General features: G+C 28.7%; 2 protein-coding genes, 2 long non-coding RNA genes and 1 pseudogene across 4 annotated transcripts; 4 read left to right on the top strand and 1 right to left on the bottom strand.

The window, feature by feature from the left end:
• Positions 1 to 581: 581 nt before the first annotated feature.
• Positions 582 to 3,753, bottom strand: LOC149894809 (uncharacterized). The gene is made up of 3 exons (XR_016445467.1): positions 3,693 to 3,753; positions 3,151 to 3,243; positions 582 to 636 (listed from the first exon to the last, which is right to left on the bottom strand). It is a non-coding gene; the product is annotated as an uncharacterized LOC149894809 (long non-coding RNA).
• Positions 3,754 to 9,838: 6,085 nt separating this feature from the next.
• On the top strand, positions 9,839 to 10,541 carry LOC149894808 (receptor-interacting serine/threonine-protein kinase 1-like; annotated as a pseudogene).
• A 627-nt stretch (positions 10,542 to 11,168) lies between these two features.
• Positions 11,169 to 12,380, top strand: LOC149894807 (uncharacterized). The gene is made up of 5 exons (XR_016448258.1): positions 11,169 to 11,260; positions 11,406 to 11,490; positions 11,588 to 11,626; positions 11,999 to 12,112; positions 12,222 to 12,380. It is a non-coding gene; the product is annotated as an uncharacterized LOC149894807 (long non-coding RNA).
• A 22-nt stretch (positions 12,381 to 12,402) lies between these two features.
• On the top strand, positions 12,403 to 13,665 carry LOC145185326 (uncharacterized). The gene is made up of 2 exons (XM_090073677.1): positions 12,403 to 13,307; positions 13,443 to 13,665. The coding sequence occupies exons 1-2, from the start codon at positions 12,506 to 12,508 to the stop codon at positions 13,547 to 13,549; spliced, it is 909 nt and encodes a 302-aa protein (XP_089929803.1). The 5' UTR covers positions 12,403 to 12,505; the 3' UTR covers positions 13,550 to 13,665.
• Positions 13,666 to 17,672: 4,007 nt separating this feature from the next.
• On the top strand, positions 17,673 to 19,371 carry LOC149894806 (uncharacterized). Its single transcript, XM_090076154.1, has 3 exons — positions 17,673 to 17,870; positions 18,426 to 18,485; positions 18,627 to 19,371. Exons 1-3 carry the CDS (start codon positions 17,762 to 17,764, stop codon positions 18,794 to 18,796), a joined length of 339 nt encoding a protein of 112 aa, XP_089932280.1. The 5' UTR covers positions 17,673 to 17,761; the 3' UTR covers positions 18,797 to 19,371.
• Positions 19,372 to 19,446: the final 75 nt, after the last annotated feature.

Genomic DNA, 19,446 nt, shown 5'->3' with positions numbered 1-19,446 from the left:
CATCGGACGGTGAATATAATAATGATCGTCAGGAATATATATATTATTGCATTACATCAACAGCTCCATTATAGTTTATGAAATTAGTAATATTTTTTTTTTTACCACAAATTTTTATAATTTAATTTATGAGGTGTTGAAATTAAGTATTTATTTTTATTACGTATTTAAATTTTTTAATACTATAATTCCCTTAACCTTAAAAAAAATCAACTAATGCATAACTAATCAATGATTGACAAAAATATTATTGATTGCATTGTAGGAAAAAGTTTTTGTCCTAGCTTGGTGTAGGCAATTTACTGCGCGCCCTATTATAAGTTTGTTATCTGAGGCTTTCATTTGCAAAAACTTTTAATAAATTTACATGCCGACAAAATGGATAAATCTTGCGGGTATAGCCCAATAGAACAATATTATATTTGTCACCGTCACCTTGAAACAGCCCTAATTATAAAAATAAATAGGGTGAGAATATATTCTCAATTTGAAATGTAAAATAAATTCTATGACATTATATTTTTAACAATATGTGGTTATGAAAATAACCGTTTTTTGGAAGCAGTTCTCATCATCACTAACGGAGATTCTTCACTTTACACCATTGTATCAAAACTCACCATGATACTTTTATTTCTGAAATAAAATTAAAAAATTCAAATTATATAATATTAATAATGTTCAAATTTATAAATACAACAAGAAAAGTGGGTGAGTGAAGATTCATTTCCAACCCCAATTTGGTTAAACTGTAATTTAACAATTATTTTTGTTTGTTTTTGGTCAAAAATCAAATAACTGTTCTCAAAATTATGCTTTGTAAGCGCCCATTTTTTGCCATTCTGACCAAAAAAAAGAAAAGGGTGTTGTTTGTACTTTTTCGTACTCCCTGAGTTGATTTCTAACTTTTTTTGGTCTTTAAAATAACTTTTTTTTTCAAAAAAACCTAAAACTGACCTGACAATGGTAAAATTAAAAACTACCAAGCAAGAGTACATATATATATATATATATATATATATATATATATATATATATATATATATATATAAATTAGTAAAAACACTTATCTAATTTTTAGTTGTCTTCAACAGCTTGTTTCTCCATCAGTAGGTTCATCAGGAAGCTTCGTGATGAACCTACTAATGGAGGAACATGCTGTTGAAGACAATTAAAAGTTAGATGTGTTTTTACTAATTTATTATTGCTCTGTTCTTTAAGAACATTGAGCACTCTATTTGAAGAATACACTAACACAGTATATATACAGTATGAGACAAAAGTGTTTACATGTTTTTGAAAAATATTCTTTTTTAAAATAAATGATTGAAATACATGTTTATATATCAATATATATATGCCAAAAAAAAGGTAATTCATTGTAGTTTCATGTTTTGAGCCTGAATTTAAATGAATGAGAAGTGTTTATAGCAAATTATTTATTGAAACAAAATGTCAGATGTAAACAGTTTTTTCGCGATTTATGCTATTATTAATTTTAATGCGAAATTAATACTTTGTGGCTATATTTTAATTTGTTTAAATAAAACATATCTCAATTAGTAATAAACGGTTTATTTAAACTTAAAATTCGTAATGTAAACAACAGAAAAAGTATAATTGAAAGAATGAAGAAAGTGTCGAAAGAAATTGAAAATTTAGCTGTTCAGAAGCTTAAATCAGGATTGTCTCTTCGTGAGACAGGACGAGAACTTAATATATCTTATTGTTTAGTCTATAAAATTAAGAAGCGAAACGATATAGAGGAGAAATGCAACAAAAATGGTCGCAAGAAAATTTTCACTACTCGAGATCAGAGAACAATTTCTAGATTAATCATGACAAATAAAGCAAAATCAGCACACGATGTAAAGAAACAATTAAATAATGCTCAAGGTACAGTGGTAAGTACTCGAACAGTGCAGAGAGAACTCAAGAGAATCGGATTCAAGGCAAAAGAGAAGATCAAGAAACCACTACTAACACCGAAACATCGTAAACAACGATTGGAATTTGCAAAGAAGTATGAAAACTGGACTTTTGCTGAGTGGAGTAAGGTGATTTGGACAGACGAAACCAAGATTAACTTGATTGGCTCTGATGGCATTCGATATGTATGGAAAAAAGCTGGAGAAGGAATTTCTTATCGTGACTTTATTCCAACAGTAAAATATGGAGGCGGAAAGTTGTTGTTTAGGGGATGTTTCTCTTCGTCTGGTGTTGGTAAAATCGTAAAAATTGATGGAATAATGGACGCGAAACATTATATTGACATTTTAAACAATGGCTATTTGCCTAGTTTACGAGGATGGCGAAAGCAAATTCGTTCGACACTATTTATGCAAGACAATGATTCAAAGCACAAGGCAAAAATTACATTAGAATTCCTAAATTCGAAGAAATTTAAGATTCTAGAGTGGCCTGCGCAAAGTCCCGATCTTAACCCGATCGAGAATCTTTGGTCTATTGTGAAGAATCGAGTTTATAATTATGAAACAAGAGCAGCCAGTCGACAAGAATTATGGGAACGAGTTGAGTATGTTTGGAGTTCGATAACTGTTGAAGAATGCAAGAAGTTGATTGGTAGCATGCCTGCGAGAATTGCAGCAGTCATTAGAAGTCGTGGAGGCTACACAAAGTATTAATTTCGCATTAAAATTAATAATAGCATAAATCGCGACAAAACTGTTTACATCTGACATTTTGTTTCAATAAATAATTTGCTATAAACACTTCTCATTCATTTAAATTCAGACTCAAAACATGAATTTACAATGAATTACCTTTATTTTGGTATATATATATTGATATATAAACATGTATTTCAATCATTTATTTTAAAAAAGAATATTTTTCAAAAACATGTAAACACTTTTGTCGCATACTGTATTTATATCTTTATCTATATATATCTTTATCTATATATATCTATATATCTATGTACATATCTATATATCTATATATATCTATATCTATATCTATATCTATATCTATATATCTATATATATATATATATATATATATATATATATATATATATATATATATATATATATATATATATATATATATATATATATATATATATATATATATATATGAGAGAGATTAAAATATGCATATCATATTAAAATATGCATAAAAACATACTTTGCAAATGTAGCTTAATCCAAGAAACAGTCCAAACCATAATAAAATGTCAGATGATTTTTAGCATGAATTCTTTTAACTGGCATTGACGACCTGCAAGATGTGAAAGTGGAAAAGATTGCAATACATTTTTTTTCAAGCACAAAAGAAAATGACTTCTAAATTGTTTTTGATTGAACCAAATATTTTCAACAGGGTTTTTATTGTTTGATAAAATAAATTTATTGAAAGCCATTGAAAACAAACCGCAAAATAATATCTTTTTATTTCAATCAAATTTATTAAAATATTCAAAAAAAACTTAATTATGAACTTACATGGGTGCTTGAACGGCTACGTTCAAAAAATTAGTCAAATTACTTTTTAAAAAAGTCAAAGCTAGCGGAATGCTATCAAAATAAGACACTTTGTAAACTATCCTATCTAAAACACTTTGTTAACTATGAAAAATAAGTTAAATATTTATAAATATATTTATTTAAATCTATACAATTTTTATTTATTGTTGTAAGATTGATTAAGGTAAATAAACAAATTATTACTTGTTCTTGTTTACAACTTTGGTTATTGTAAGTGTAATAAGCATGAACGGACGGCCATTTTTATTCAATTGCATTAAATTTTGTGTTGATACGCAAATTACGGCAAACGAAAAACTTGACCTGATTCTGAGCCATGGGATAGTCTGCCAACCATAAATATAAGGCTTTATGTTTAACCGTTATGTTTACCGTTATGTTGGTTGGAAATATGTCATCACATAATAATATGACATCATAAAAGTATTTGTAAAAAAAGCGCGAGTTGAAATAATCTTTCAATATTGTTTATATGTTGCACGGGGTTTTTCTTTAAGAAATAATATAAGTTGATTATTTGTAGCATAATTTCAACGATTTATAAATCGTTGAAATATATACCATAATGCATTGATATATATATATATATATATATATATATATATATATATATATATATATATATATATATATATATATATATATATATATATATATGGCTGTTTCCACGATGTAAGAGATAAATTTCGTGTTTAAAAATTTCTTTTTTAAAAAGATTTTTTTTCTTTAATTGTAGTTTAAACACCTTAAAATTATTGTTAAAATATATTTTGAGTAGAAAATATGTGAACCGAGTAGATAAATTTGATGAATGTTAGCAACTGTTTTTTCTTTTTATTATTCGAAAAAGTGAGTAAAATTTGAGGGCGAGTTCTTGCAATATTTTAAATAAAACATCCATATTTTTGTTTAGAAAGAATCTTTGAGATTATATATGTCTTGAGTAAAAAAACTTTTACTCTTTAAAAATAATTCAAGTGTTTTTTTCTCACATACATATCTGCAAAAACTAAGTTGCGTCACTGAACTAAAAGCTAAAAAAGTTTAATTATCACAATGAAATTAGGCTGTAAGGCGAGATTTTTTTAGAAACTATATATTTTAATGTAAACTTTTCATCATTACTAAAAAAGATTGTACAAAAAGCATTATATTAACTTATAGTAATAGTTTAAAAGTTGTTGCGTCACTGAATCCATCAACGGGATAATTAGCGTTTTATAAAATAGCGCAGTAAGGAAGTCAAAATATGATTCAAATGTTCGGATTTCGTTGTGAGTTTTCGAATTTTTTGAATTCGAATAAATTTTTGCATTTTAGTATTGCGAAGGGCTATAAGTAAATATTTGTAAACTATTAGATTTATGTTAACATTTTCTTATAAAGTTGTAAATTTTTTAGTAATGGAATCAAAATTAGAAGTAAAAAAAAAACGTTATGCAAAATACCAAGCTAATTATGTTTCTCGGAATGCTGATAAAAAGAAAGAAATGCCCAGAGTAAGATCTAAGAGATATCGAGAAAAATTGAAAGCTGATCCAAATAAAAAGGCAGTTTATGCTGCTAAAGCAAAATTAAGAGTTTTTAAAATGTCGCGCTCTAAAAAGAAAACTTTGAAATCAATCTCAAAGACCAAGCTCATCTTTTAAAAACGTTCAACAAAGAGGAAAAGGATTGAAAAAAGTTTTAAAAGCACTTCCAACTTCAAAGGAGAAACTATCTGAAATTTTTTCTATTCTTTCAGACAGCTCTGCTTGTAAAGATAATTCGGATCTACCTCCAGCATGTTCAAAGCTGTATGGTCTTTCTGAAAGCGATGTTTTAGCAGTTGTAAACTTTTATAATGAAGATGAAATTTCCCAAATATCACCAAACAAAAAAGATGTCACTCGAATTAAATTATCTGACGGAAAAGCAAACAATATTCAGATACGTTATTTATATTATACGCTAAAAGAAGCTTTCAAATTATTTAAGGAAAAGCATCAGCACATAAAAATTGGACTCAGCAAATTTTGCGACCTTCGTCCGCGCAATGTGAAATCAGTTACAAAATTTCCGCATAATGTTTGTGTTTGTAGTTTGCATGAAAATATGCGATTTGCCTTAAATGCATTAACAAAATCAATTCAAGCGTCTTCAATCAAAGCTGGATCTGAAATGATAAATAACTTTGTTTGTGAACCGTACACATACGACTGCGCCTATGACAAATGCGTTGCATGCAAAGGTATGAAACAGTTCGATAAACACTTGCAAACTGTTAATACATTTGGTTTCGAAGTATCCTGGGACGAGTGGAGAAAGCCTGAAACTAAAACATATGCAAACATTGAAAAAATTTCAAAAAAGTCTACTGTAACAGAACTCATCCAAAACATATCAGCGATGCGTGATAAGTTCGTTAAACACGCGTTTGTAAAGAAAAACCAATCAACAATATTTAAGAAACTGAAGGAGGTTTCGATGAGTGTTAATTCTGAAATTGCGGTAATCCAAGTTGACTGGGCTGAAAACGCTAGGTGTTTCTATCAAAATGAACCACAAGCGGCTCATTTTGGTCAAAATCAAGTTTCTATCATGACCCTTGCAGTCTGGAACATTGAGTTAAAAACGTTTGCCATAGTTTCTGATTCAACTGATCATACTAAGTCTTCCGTTATACCGTACATTAACAAAATCCTTCACTTTATTCCTGATCAAGCCAAAGAAGTACACATGTTCAGCGATAATGCCACTTCTCAGTTCAAAAACAAAAGCATTATAGCTGCAATGGTTGTGTTTGAAAAACATTTTCATAAAAAATTCTTCTGGCATTTCTTTGCAGAGATGCACGGGAAAGGAGTGGTTGACGGAATAGGAGCTACTGTAAAGCGAATCGCAGCCCTGAGAGTTAAATCTAGTCAATACGAGATCAGGTCAGCAGCAGATTTTGCGTTAGCATTACAAGATTTGCAAATATCTGTAATTCACATGTCAGAAAACGATACAAGACAACAAAAAAATGTACTTGGATTCAGTTCAATTTTAAGTTATTCAAGAAAAATCAAAGATATATCAAAATCACATTATTTTTATGTTCAGAATGATAACGTTGTTCCGATGCTATTTTCACCTGAGTATAGTTAAAATTTATTAGAAAATAACAAAACTTTTTAAAATAATTTTAATTTCATCTTTTTGTTTCGTCACTGAACGTTGCGTCACTGAACTGATAGTTTTTTTTCTGTAAAATAAAACGATATGAAAACTTTGTTGTTTGTGGCTTTTTTTATGACTGCCTTATTGCCAAATGAATAAATTACAACAAAAAAATCTAATTAGTCTTGCAAGAATTAAAATTTCAGCGAGAACTCCATTTAAAAGTATGCTGATAAAAAAACACTTTTTTCTGCGTTGCGTCACTGAACTCATGTTTTAATTTTTGCTATGTAGCAGTGTTATGTTAATACAATTGTGTTTAGTTTATAAAATTTTAATTCAAGATTGATTTAGAGTAATAAAAAATTATTTTTGAGTTATAGAAACTTGGGAAAATGCTTGACACAGCAACTGAGATTGAAATCAATACCAACTTTGTAAAAATAAATTTAGGTCCTCCTTTGATTTATCTCAGTCAGAAGATTGTTAATGATTTAAGCACTGACCAAAGTTATGCTTATCAAATTTGTCAAGCAATAAAGACTGGAGATCTGCCTATCAGGTTAGCAATGCTGCAGATCGGACCAGTCTGTCACAGTAGATGGCTAACAACAGCACTTCGATTTTGCAGAATTTGGGTGTCTAATCATGGCCTTACTGGTACAAATTTAGATAATTTAAAAATAATTGTGAACTTTATTGTTAGTGTTTATATACCTAACTGGTTTAATATTAAAGTTCATTCAAGTTGGGTTGAGGGACCTAGACATGTCTTGTATCAACTAGAGTTACTTAGAACTCAGAGTAAAAATGTTTTAGATATTGTTATGCCGACAATTAGACGATCAGCGTGGTATGCACATTCTAAAGCAATTTTACAATCCATGCTTTGCAGCAAAAATGCAGAAGAAAGAAAAGAAGCTGTAAACAAAAATCTTAACATACGAGGAATAGGAGATGAGGTAACTCAAGTTGGAGATAGTAGTCTCAGAGTAAGAAGAACACCAGAAATAAATCTTAATGCTAAACAACTATCAGAACTTATAGCATGGAATTTAAGTGTAACTGAGCCTCCACTTACCTGCAATCTTACCTCTGCCACAATCAAGGAGTTTGTAAACTATCCTATGGAAGTTCCTCACTGGAATTCTCATACGCAGTCAGTTTAAAGATGTGTCAAAATGGTAACTGAAGCTGCAAGCCATGTTTACACACCTGAGCGAAGAGAATCATATATACGTGCTCAGCTTGTAGGTAGACATTTAATGTCACGAAATAGAAGCAAAAAAGATATGGTAACTCTCGTAAAACTGTAGGGAAGTAGATAAAGACTTTCAAAAATGTTTAAAAAGCTAAAAACTTCGACCTTTATTGTTATATATACTTTTAATTTTTTTTACTCTTTTCCTATGCCTATGCATGGTGTACGTCGTACACCATGCGAATTGATAAAAAAAAATTATCAGTGCTATTCCATAGAAAAATATAAATATAATGACTAACGTCTAAAACGACCAAAAATGTGAAATATTGAAATCAAAATTTACCGAGCTAACACTTATTGGAATTTAGTTTTTAAAGTTTTCCTGTATTATTTAGTTTTAAAGTTTTCCTGTATTATTTAGTTTTTAAAGTTTTCCTGTATCGACACACCCTATTATATATATAATATGTCATAATAATATTATTAGAAAATTATAAGTATTTAATTGCAATTGTTAATAAGATTGTTAAACTTTATTGGAACATTCTTTGATAGTTTTTGTTTGTTTGAAGAATTATTTATGGCTTTTTGTTGCAAACAAGTATAACATCTATTATATGTGTATATATGTATAAACTTGTATATATATATATATATATATATATATATATATATATATATATATATATATATATATATATATATATATATATATATATATATATATATATATATATATATATATATATATATATTTGTGCCGCTTAGGTCGACAGTTGGAAAAAAAATATTCGCTATAAGGGCGACGTTTATTTAAAGGCGACAAAACAGCGTCGCCTTTAATTTTGGAGTTAAATAACTTAACTTTTGCGCGATTTTCATATTTTACAATAAATGTAAATCAGAAACCTAGACACCATGATCCTATTTTAGTTATGGTGGTCTTTTTTAACAGTTAACTGATGGGGAAACGAAGCACTAAGTTTAAAACCCTATATGTTAGAATATGAAAATATGAGCGATTAAGGCGACGTAATTGTTTATGCTAAAATCAAAACACGGAAGTTGTATAATTTTTTTTTATAGAAATTAATAATTTCTTCATGGAAAAAAAATTTGTTTAAAATAAAAGTTTACAGATAAGGAATTTATGAAGTATTTTGGATATATAATTTTCTCTGCACATATACATCAAAAAAATTCTCTTGAAAAAAATGCCGCGTGAGTTAACTTATGACAGCTAAAGTGTCGACTTTAAAACACTTCAATGTATATCTGCACTAGCTTCTCTTTTTGTTTATAAAACTTAAATAATTATTTCTATCTGGAGAGAAATTAGGTTATGCTTCTAGACCTAAGCTATATTAAAGTTATTTTTAAAAATTTTAAATATAGCTAGTTGGTGATAAATCAAATTTAATGTTAAAAAAAGTATACTAGATATCTCAAGGTCACAGCTAAAACAGTATCTAGCTGTGACTTAGATATATCTAATATAGTTTTTTTAACATTAGATTTGATTTATTTATCTCTATGTGCTTAGCTATACAGTTACATATCAAATTAAAATATTAAATACATTAAACCTTACAAAGTATATCATTAACGTCTATACTAAAGTTTGTTTGATTTTGAATTAGGTGTACTTAAAGTTGGAAATGAATTGATCTGACTCACAATATGCATGACCTATATATGCATGAGCTTCTTTTAGTATTTAATACCTTTTTATCTGCGGTTTTTTCATAACATAATGTCTTTTTGCAGTTACACTCAACATATGTACCCATTCTATTTATAGTGGAATATATTAAAGGAATGGAGAAAAGTATTGCTCATTATGAAGTTTCTGAGTTGCCTTTAAACTTCAGTGATAAAATTGGAGAAGGGTCTTCTGCAAATGTCTTTAAGTTGACTTTAAGAAATAGACAAAGCGCTGTTAAAGTTATCAAGACACAATTTTCGCAGCATAAGGTTCATTCAATTGCAACAAAGCTTAGACAGTTAAAACACAAAAATGTTGTGAGGTTTAAGGGATATTCTACAAGACCAACTGCACTTATTTTTGAGTTATGCTCTAAAGAAATCTGCAATGTACAGATATCAAATTTATCTCAAATGGTTCAACATTTAAATGAACAAAATGATTTTTCTTTTCTTCAGAGATTGAATTTTATTTATTAATCATCTAATGGTATCATGTACTTACATGAAAATGGGATTGTTCATAAAGATATCAAACCTTCTAATCTCCTTGTAACTGGCACAACAAAAGATATAACTATCAAAGTTAGCGATTTTGATGATTTTGTAGATATTAAGGAGACAATTGCCTTGTCAATGACAAAACAAAATATAAATGGTATGACTTTAGCTTATACATCTCCTGAAATTATTAAATGTGAAGTTGAAGCACCAAACCAAAAATCTGATATCTATGCACTTGCAATCACTGCATTTGAGATAATTTCTGACTTTTCATCAGCCTGGCATGGTATCATACCTGTGCTAAAGGATATACTTTTAATGAATGCCATAGTATCTGGCAAAAGACCAAAAGTGAATCACCTTTTTACTCTTTATGGTGAAGAGAACATAAATCTCCATAAATTTTTATAAACCTAATTCAACAAGGTTGGCAAGATAATCCTTCTTTACGACCAACTATATCTGTGGTATTTGTTTAGATTTTTTAATGATCATTTGTCTTATAAAAGATAAGAAGTTTAAAAATTATTTACTCCAGGCTTAACTTATTGTATTTTAGTGGACAGAAAATTTAACCCATATTATGGATTTTGTTATGGTAAGACTTCTTGTGACAATTTTAAACATTATTTTATTAGCATTATTGAAACAGATGAAATTAAAATTGTATTAATTTTCTGGGATTTATCTGGGAAGTTTTCAAGGAATTACTCTGCATGATCTGATTTTTTTATTTTATTTTACAATCTAGTATTAAATGCCTTGTATTTCACAGGATGTTACAAGTGATCACTGTTTTGGAGCTAAAGAAGAAACAGAAGTATTTTTTTTTTTTAAATTTATATCATTGCATTTTGTCATGTAAGTTTATTTAGAAAACTGCTTCTCTTGAATTCAATACACTGTAAGAATATCATTTAAAAACAATGTGTTTGTGCTCCAAAGAAAAATTCTGCATGTGAACTCTAAACAGGAAAGTTGGTTATAGGTTTTTACTGCATGTCCATTACAGCGCAGCTGTAAATTATTTTTTCAATCATTTCAAAACTCCACAGCTTTTATAAGTTTTTTTAGTTAGTTTGTAAGGAATGCTTTAACTGTTGCTCTCAAAAAACATTTTTTTGTAATAGTCAACAGTTTTCAGTTATTGTGGCGATGAAAGTATTGGTCATAGATCAATTTTAGATTTTTCTTTTGAGTAAGTTTTTCTTTGTAATAAGATTTTGTTATATTTGAACATAAATCCTACTGTTTATATTTCTAGCTGGATAACCAAGTTGTTTTCTTTAACCTGGATATTTTTGTATACTATACTCTCTCAACATGTTAAAAAATTTTTTCAGACAATTTTTCTTACATGATCCTTATCCAGCTTTATCTGGTAAAGTAAATCAAGCATCTAAATCCTCTTCAGCTTGTAGTGAATCTGTAAGTTAATTATCTGTGTGAATTTTATTCAAATTTAGTTTTCATAATAGCTTTCTTTAATCTGATGAAATCATCAAATCTAAATCTTTTTTTTAAGAGTGTTGACTTTATGGTGAATGAAGATCTACCAACTCAGGTAAAACCTTTTTTATTCTGAAACCATGGGTTTGATGCTATTATTTAATTTCAAGTTAAAATTTCAAATTCAAAAGAATTTATTAAATTTATCTCATTATCAAATGAATAATAGAAAAGTATGCTGATGAGTCATTCTAATTTTAATATTAATAGGTAATTAAATTATAATCTTTTAAGTTTATATATTTGACATCAAGTACTTTTTTTAAATAAAAGAATTCTGTTAGTCAGTGAGCAATTGTAGATTTTGCATAAAATACATTTTCGTTTTCAAAAAATAATAACTTGTATTGATATTGTTTTTTTATTTTTTAAGATGTGAAATAGCAATAAAATTTAGATAATTTTTTAGTAAAGATAATTTTTTCAGATGGATGTTGAAAATGACTCTGCACTTTGTCTTGACTCAGATATTAGTATATCAGAAACAGATGTTAGTTTCAGCAGCCAAATATATGAAGAAGTTTCAACCAATCTTGAAGTTGTAAGTAATACATTTTTATTAATATGCTCAAATAAGAACAAGTTTACCCTTAAGTTTTATTTAAAGTTTGATCCTGATAGTTGCACCAAAATTGTTAATTTGTTTTTAGAATGTGAATCAAAAATTGAAAAAGAAGCCTCACAGGTTTTGTATTTTTTGCAAAAAGTACTCGTCTTATTAAAACGACACATTAAAACAAAGCATAAAAAAGAACCTGAAGTTATTCAAGCATTATCTTTGCCTAAGAAAGAACAACGATATGTTTTTCAAAAACTCAAAAGACAAGGTATATTTGAAGTTAATCAGGCTGAGGCTAAGAAAGTAAACCCACTTTATGAAAGGGAACGCTCAGCTAAAGCTAAAAATGGCATTAGATATTGCAGCCATTGCTTGATGTTTGTCTCACGAAGATATTGGCACAGCCATGTCAAAAACTGTCAACAAAATTCTTGCCAAACAATTATTCCTGTACCTGTTAGAGTTTTACAGGTACCAGATGATGTAAAAATTAGTGATGCATTTCGCACAAAAATTTTGGCAAAGTTTAAAACTGATAATATTGGACAAATTTGTTGCACCGATCCTATGATATTAAAAATTGGGATTATGTTTTTTAATAAAGAGAAGCGTAAGTTTGGAAAAGCTATTGCTGTAAGAAATTCAGTGCGTACTGATATGAGGCGATTAGCTAACTTATATGTTATATTTCTACAGCAAAAACAAATCACAATAACCTTTAAAAATCTTCATGATATGTTTGCTCGTATCAATTTTGAAGCCTTGAGAGAAGCAATAGAAAAATATACCACTTCTGATATTTCTACTCTGAAAGCAGGATTAAAACAAAATTTGTTTTATTTACTTAAGCGCTCAGCAAAAGTATTAAAAGGATTATTTCTGGCACAAGGTCAAGATAATCTTTCCAGTGAAATTGATAAACTTGTTAGTATTCTTGAGATGTGGGAAGATTATATATTTGGTGATGCAATTTATCAACTTAACAAAAATAAAAATATAAAGTTACGAAAACCATCACAGTTACCTGATGAAGAAGATATATATGTATTTAGACAGCATATTTTAAAAAGAATGAAGGAGCTTACAGATGAGTCTTATGAATTTTTTGATATATCCAGTTTTTTTGAGCTACGGGACTGTGCATGTGCAAGGTTGACTTTATTAAATGCAAGAAGAGGTTTGGTTTTAAACAGTTCTATTAATATTATTTAAACCAGCATACTTTAGATTTGCTCCATTTCTGTGTAACGTTATTAATTGGATAGTTTTAATTTTAACATTTTGTAAAAACTGAACTAATTTATTTCTTTAGGAGGAGAGCCAGCTCGATTACAAATTGATGAGTATAATGAAGCAGTTAATGACTCATGGATTGATAAACAGAAGCTTTCTGACTTGATGAGATGGAACAAAGATTAGTAAAACATCTTAAAATAACGTACATGTGTGGAAAAGGCAATAAGCATTTGGTCCCAATCCTAATTCCCCCAGATACAATGCCATCATTAAGAAAATTAGCTGATCCTAATGTACGTAATGAAGTTAATGTTTTAAAGAGTAACACATTCTTATTTGCTGGGACAAAACTATCTGAAGGACACACTTCAGGATGGCATGCAGTCCATAGCATTATAAATAATCTTACATTAAAAAAGCCAGAAAATATAAAAGCAACTTCAAACCGTCATCGAGTTAGTACTCTTTTCTCAGCCCTAGATTTGCCAAAGAAAGATAGGGAGTTGTTTTATAAACACATGGGTCATTCAGCTGCTGTCAACGAAGGCACTTATCAAGTTCCTCCTGCGTTAATGGAAATTTCTAAAGTTGGAAAACATCTTCTTAACTTTGATTTATGTAAGTAAAACTAGTAAAATTTTATTATGGCATATTGTACATGTTAGAGTTTCGTTTGGTTTTTGTTGCATAGCTTAAAGCTCATATTTCCATTTGAATTTTAGCAAAAACATTTGTTAAAAACCAAACACAAAAGAAAGAAGAAAAAAATAAGAAAGAAGAAAATAATACGAAAGTGGTCACTGTCAGTAAGTTTACTTAGATTAAAATAATGAGTTGTTTTTTAAAGATAATTTTTACTTACTAACAAAAAAGAAGTTTATTACTAAATCATTCAAAACCTCACCAGTTACTTGATGAGTAAAACCTTATGAGCTATTTAAACATAAGTGTATCTATGTATAAGTAGTTTTCTATCATCACTAATTACTGACTGTGACCTGTTTTTTATTACAACATTCACTTTTATGTTCAGCTAAAACCTATCCTTTAAGAAAAAACCTGAAGCGCAAATATGTGTTGGATTCCGATGATAAAATAGTACTTGAAGATGACAACAAGGAAAACTCATCTAAAGACGAAAATTTTGAGCCTTCTGAAGAAGAAAATTCTGTATCAGATGAGGAAGATACCAAGTCATGTATATTTTAGACATTTATAACATAATGTTAAGATTTTAGGTATATATATGCAGAATAGCAGATATGATAATGACAAAAACGAAATTACGTTTTTTTAGTGAACAGACCTTATCATTGCTGGAACTCAAGAGCTGAGAAGCTATTACTTGAGAAGTTTTCTAAAGAGATTGAGTGCGATGCAATGCCTGGTGGGTAGACAGGATTCTAAACCTTGATTTTCTTTTTTACGTGTAATTTGTTAACTTTATTTATCGAACACATGATCAAGCGGAACTAGTTTTAAAAAATATTTTTTAGACCAAAAAACTCTGCGAAAATTTGTTGAAGAAAGCAGGCTCGGATTGTCGTATAAAACAGTTCGAACTAAACTAACAAACGAACGTGTCAAAGCAAGAAGACTCACTAATAAACATCTAAAAGAATTGAATTTGCAAAAATAAAATTGCAACATTACTGTTATTAAAAATGTATTAAACTGAAGAGAATATTTACTTGATCACATTTTATTTTCCTTTATTTAAGGTCCAGTAATGCGAGCCCTTCCACTTTATCAATAAAAAAAAGAAAAGGGACCAAGAGCGAATCAAGTCCAAAACTAGGGGTGAAAAGGGGTAAAAAATAGTAAAAAATCATCAAAAGATATAAATTTTTAAAGAAAATATAAGCCACAGAATGGTTTTTTGGACTCTTTGGGTCAAATTTTTGGCACTTCAGAGGCGCTTAAGCGAGATTTGACCGAATCAAATAGTTTTCCACAACCCCCTCTTCCATAGTTCCGCTAATTGAACGGACGAACAATTAAATAAAGGCGACAGAAATCTATGGTTTTGCATAAGGTATAACCTTTGAATAACAATAAAATTTTGACTATATCAGTTACTGTGTATCCCAGAAAGATTGATAATCGATTTCAACTAAAATTAAAAACTGTCGCCTTTTTATGCATTTTAATGATAAAAAACTAAAGGCGACAATCCTCTCGCTTCCTAAAAATTAAAGACGACAGCTGAAAAAAGTTTTGATGTTTTTGTACTCAAACATGCTTGAATTCATGATATAAGTTAATACCTATACTGTATAACACATGTTAATGTTAAACATGTGCAACAAAATTAAAATTAAAAAAACTTTTCTGTTGCCATAATTTAGCATTTTAAACCATGTCGACCTTATATTGCATCTAGCGGTATATATATATATATATATATATATATATATATATATATATATATATATATATATATATATATATATATATATAAATCTCTAAATAAAATCATATAATATATGGTTTATACATAATATATTATATTATTTAATGGGTCTTACAAAAACATGGCTTAACACCATTACTTTCATAATTTATATTGTAACTAGAAAAGAAATAACAAAGAAGATAAAATGGTCAAAGCTGTTCTTGTTAAGTACCTTAGCAAGCAAAAAATTGTTATTGGTAATAATAGCAGTATTATTGATTTTATTTTATCATGTTTTATTTTAAGTTGCTGCTTTTAAGTAAGGTTGTCAAATTCTGGAGTCAAAGTTACCCCACATTACCTTTTTAATATTTTAAAGTCTTTTTTGTAATATGCTTAGATCCTACGAAAGAATCTGAAGAAAAATTATGTTTTGTGTTTATTTTAGTTTCAAAGTTGTGCTTTTATTTAAAGTAATGTTTTTATTTTAGTTTCAACGAAGTTTGCTAGTGCAAGTGAGAACATTTGTGGAATCACATGGAATGGATGTAATGTCGATGAAGATACTTTTGTTGCCATTCTAAATGAGCAAAACCTGGAGGTTGAGGCCTTGTCTTTGCCAGTGTCTAAACTTTATTTAAGCTCTTTCTGCCAAAGTTTAAATGAATTTTCTGATGTTAAAAACCCTGTATACACCGACCTTGAAAATTTCCATGCTTCTTTACCACAGCAGTCTTTATCTTTACCAGTGACAAATCTACTTGGTCAGCCTAATATGCCATCATGCTCACCAGCAGAATATTGTTCACAGCATCCGTCCAATTCTCCACTACTGACTTGTGATGAGACACCTACTTCACACCAACAATCTAGTGACCAATCAAATTTAGAGAGCGCAGCAGATGTATCTGAACCAGTATTTGTTCAAGAAGCTTTAGCTCAAAAACGTGCATTTTCCCAATCTTCCAACTTTTATTTGATTAATTTTTATAGCTCTTTATATGTTTAAAATCGACTAGTTCTTTTCATTTTAGAATGAATTATAAAAAAGAAAACCTTCACAGCCAACCTTGCCCGTTTTAAGTAGACAACTATTTAATAATCAGACATTCAGTATGATACCAAAGAGAAATAATTTTTCTCCTAAACTAATGCTGGAGGAAGCAATTCGTTTTTATGCTGATTTCAAGGATGCTACAGTCAAGATGCAAGCAATGTTGTCTTGGATTTCTCCAGAGTCTGGTAACCACACTGACAATTTGTTAAAGCTCCAGCAGAAACTTATTTCCAAGAAGACATGTGATAAATTGTTTATGAAAGTGGATGTAAGTTTATCACCTGAATTTTTGAATTTATTTGAATTAAACAACAACATGCATGTCTATGTTTCCATGAAACAACATACTTTTCTTTTCTGTCTCTTTTTTTTTGTATTAGTTTAATTCTTTCACAGAAATAGTTTTAAACTGGAATGTGGGTGAAAAACTGGGGAAAGCATGATAGTATCGAAAATTAACTGATCGAAAAAATGATTAATATCGAAAAATAACTGACCGAAAGCCATTTTAATGATTAAGATCGAAAACTTGATTTTCAGATTAATATCGAAATGTTTTTATATCGAAATTCACAAATGCGGAACTATATCGAAAACAATAAAAACGGAATAAGATCGAAAACTTATTTTAATGACTAAAATCGAAAATGTGATTTTTAGATTAATATCGAAAAGTTTTTATATCGAAATTCACAAATGTGGAACAATATCGAAAACAATTAAAACGGAATAAGATCGAAAACTCATTTTAATGACTAACATCGAAAATGTGATTTTCTGAATAATAAATGAACAGTGTAATTTGCGGTTGAGATACTAAAACATCCCTCAAAAGGAGGTCACTCCGCAAAGTCCGTAAAAATTACCGTAAATTTTTTATTCGCATGTTAAGTTTCTTTCAAAAAAAAGTTACACACAAAATCGCTAATTAAAAATTTTAAAAATGATGGAATCGGATAATGGTATCTTAGAAAATGTATACAGAGATGATGACATCCAGAATAGTACTGATGAAGATGATAGTGATGATAATAGTGAGCATGAATTCAAAGGTTATTAAACTTTTTCTTCTCGTATTGTTTTATTAGTAATAATAAAATAATGCAAAAAAATGATGATAATAATAATGTTAAGCAACTTAAAATATGTGCACTTTAAACAACTTCCTGAAAAATCAAATTATAGCTGTTGGAGTTAATATCCAATAACTAATGTCTGTTATTTTCACCAGCAATAAAGAAGAAAAATTGTCCAAATTTTTCAATTAATGTTATAAGGCTGTTATGATATACTTTAACCAAGTTATATATATATATATATATATATATATATATATATATATATATATATATATATATATATATATATATATATATATACACACACACACCTGTAACAATTAGTATTTCATGGTTGATGTATTATATGTATGTTATTTAGATGTAATTAACATAGTATTTAATGGCTGATGATTGCTGTAAGCCATGAAATTTAAGTACCATACATAGTTTCTTTATTATATATATATATATATATATATATATATATATATATATATATGCTAATGTGGTGATACCCTAATAACTGTTTTATATTCCAAATTCTAGGACACAATTGCCAGAAGTACCTGAAAATTGGGTCCCTGACAGGTGAATACGTTAATGTAGGTAAGTTGTTTTCACTTTTGCCCCTTTTTTGGTTGCCAATTAAGAAAGGTATATTTTAAGATATGTGCATTTTATACCTCAACAGTTATGATGTATTGATAAAGTTCTTGTTTTTTTGTTGTTTTTATTTTTTAATTTTAGGGAATATGATAAAAATTGTATTTGTATGTGATTCACCTGATGAAGCTGCATTTTGCTTAAAACAGTATGAGCTGCAAACAACTACACGATATGCAGTTTTCAAAGTCGGAAAAAATTTCGGAAAGATAGGTTTTATTATTTTAAATTGTTTTTCTGTTATTAAGATGTAATTAAAAAGTAATTATGCTGTTATCAACCTTTTTGAGTAGGTTTTTATTGTTACAAAAGAATAAAAAGTACATTGAAACTTATTTTAATCTATCTGCTAGTTTGTTGCATGATTTTTCATACACAAACTAGCAGAAAGTTACCAATCTTATCAAAGGGAACTATTTGATTTAGTATTCCCTCCAATCCTTCCCATCACTGTTGTGTCTGTGTGACAACACTGTTGTGTTGTCAATGAGCACTACCTATTCTTCTTAACTTCTCTGTTTCTCTTAGAGGCTTTTTTTTATTGTGGAGAACTAATTCCTAAAAGCTTTCCATTCTAACATCATTTCTAAGAGCACAGGCTTCCATGTACCTACTTTACCTGAGACTTTTAAGTTGTTTATGTGCTTATGATATTGCTTATATCACAATAAATCTGTATTCATTTATTTGGGCGTATTTTATAAACTCTCAGTTTTAAAGTATAATGACTTTTTGTATGCAATCAGTGGCCTGGCTGGTGGCTGGGTTTTATCTTTGTAGATAATGTGTTTGCAAAAAGTCGAAAAGTGTTATGGGAAGATGATGTTCTTGCAAAAGTTGGCGTGAATCTGCATATTTATGCAAGCATTTTTTCCTGGTATTTGTAAGATTTCCTGAAACATGG

Source organism: Hydra viridissima, unplaced genomic scaffold (assembly GCF_058129835.1).
Source record: "Hydra viridissima isolate aposymbiotic clone 2 unplaced genomic scaffold, HvirCarnegie_v1 scaffold_1, whole genome shotgun sequence".
Taxonomy (NCBI): Eukaryota; Metazoa; Cnidaria; class Hydrozoa; order Anthoathecata; family Hydridae; genus Hydra; species Hydra viridissima.
This window is presented reverse-complemented; position numbering and strand designations above follow the sequence as displayed.

Coding starts and splice junctions, on each gene's coding strand:
- LOC145185326 (XM_090073677.1), top strand. CDS start 12,506: ATGTTTGTCTCACGAAGATATTGGCACAGCCATGTCAAAAACTGTCAA. Junction 13,308..13,442: donor TTTATTAAATGCAAGAAGAG/GTTTGGTTTTAA, acceptor TTATTTCTTTAG/GAGGAGAGCCAGCTCGATTA.
- LOC149894806 (XM_090076154.1), top strand. CDS start 17,762: ATGATGGAATCGGATAATGGTATCTTAGAAAATGTATACAGAGATGAT. Junction 17,871..18,425: donor TAGTGAGCATGAATTCAAAG/GTTATTAAACTT, acceptor TCCAAATTCTAG/GACACAATTGCCAGAAGTAC. Junction 18,486..18,626: donor AGGTGAATACGTTAATGTAG/GTAAGTTGTTTT, acceptor TTTTAATTTTAG/GGAATATGATAAAAATTGTA.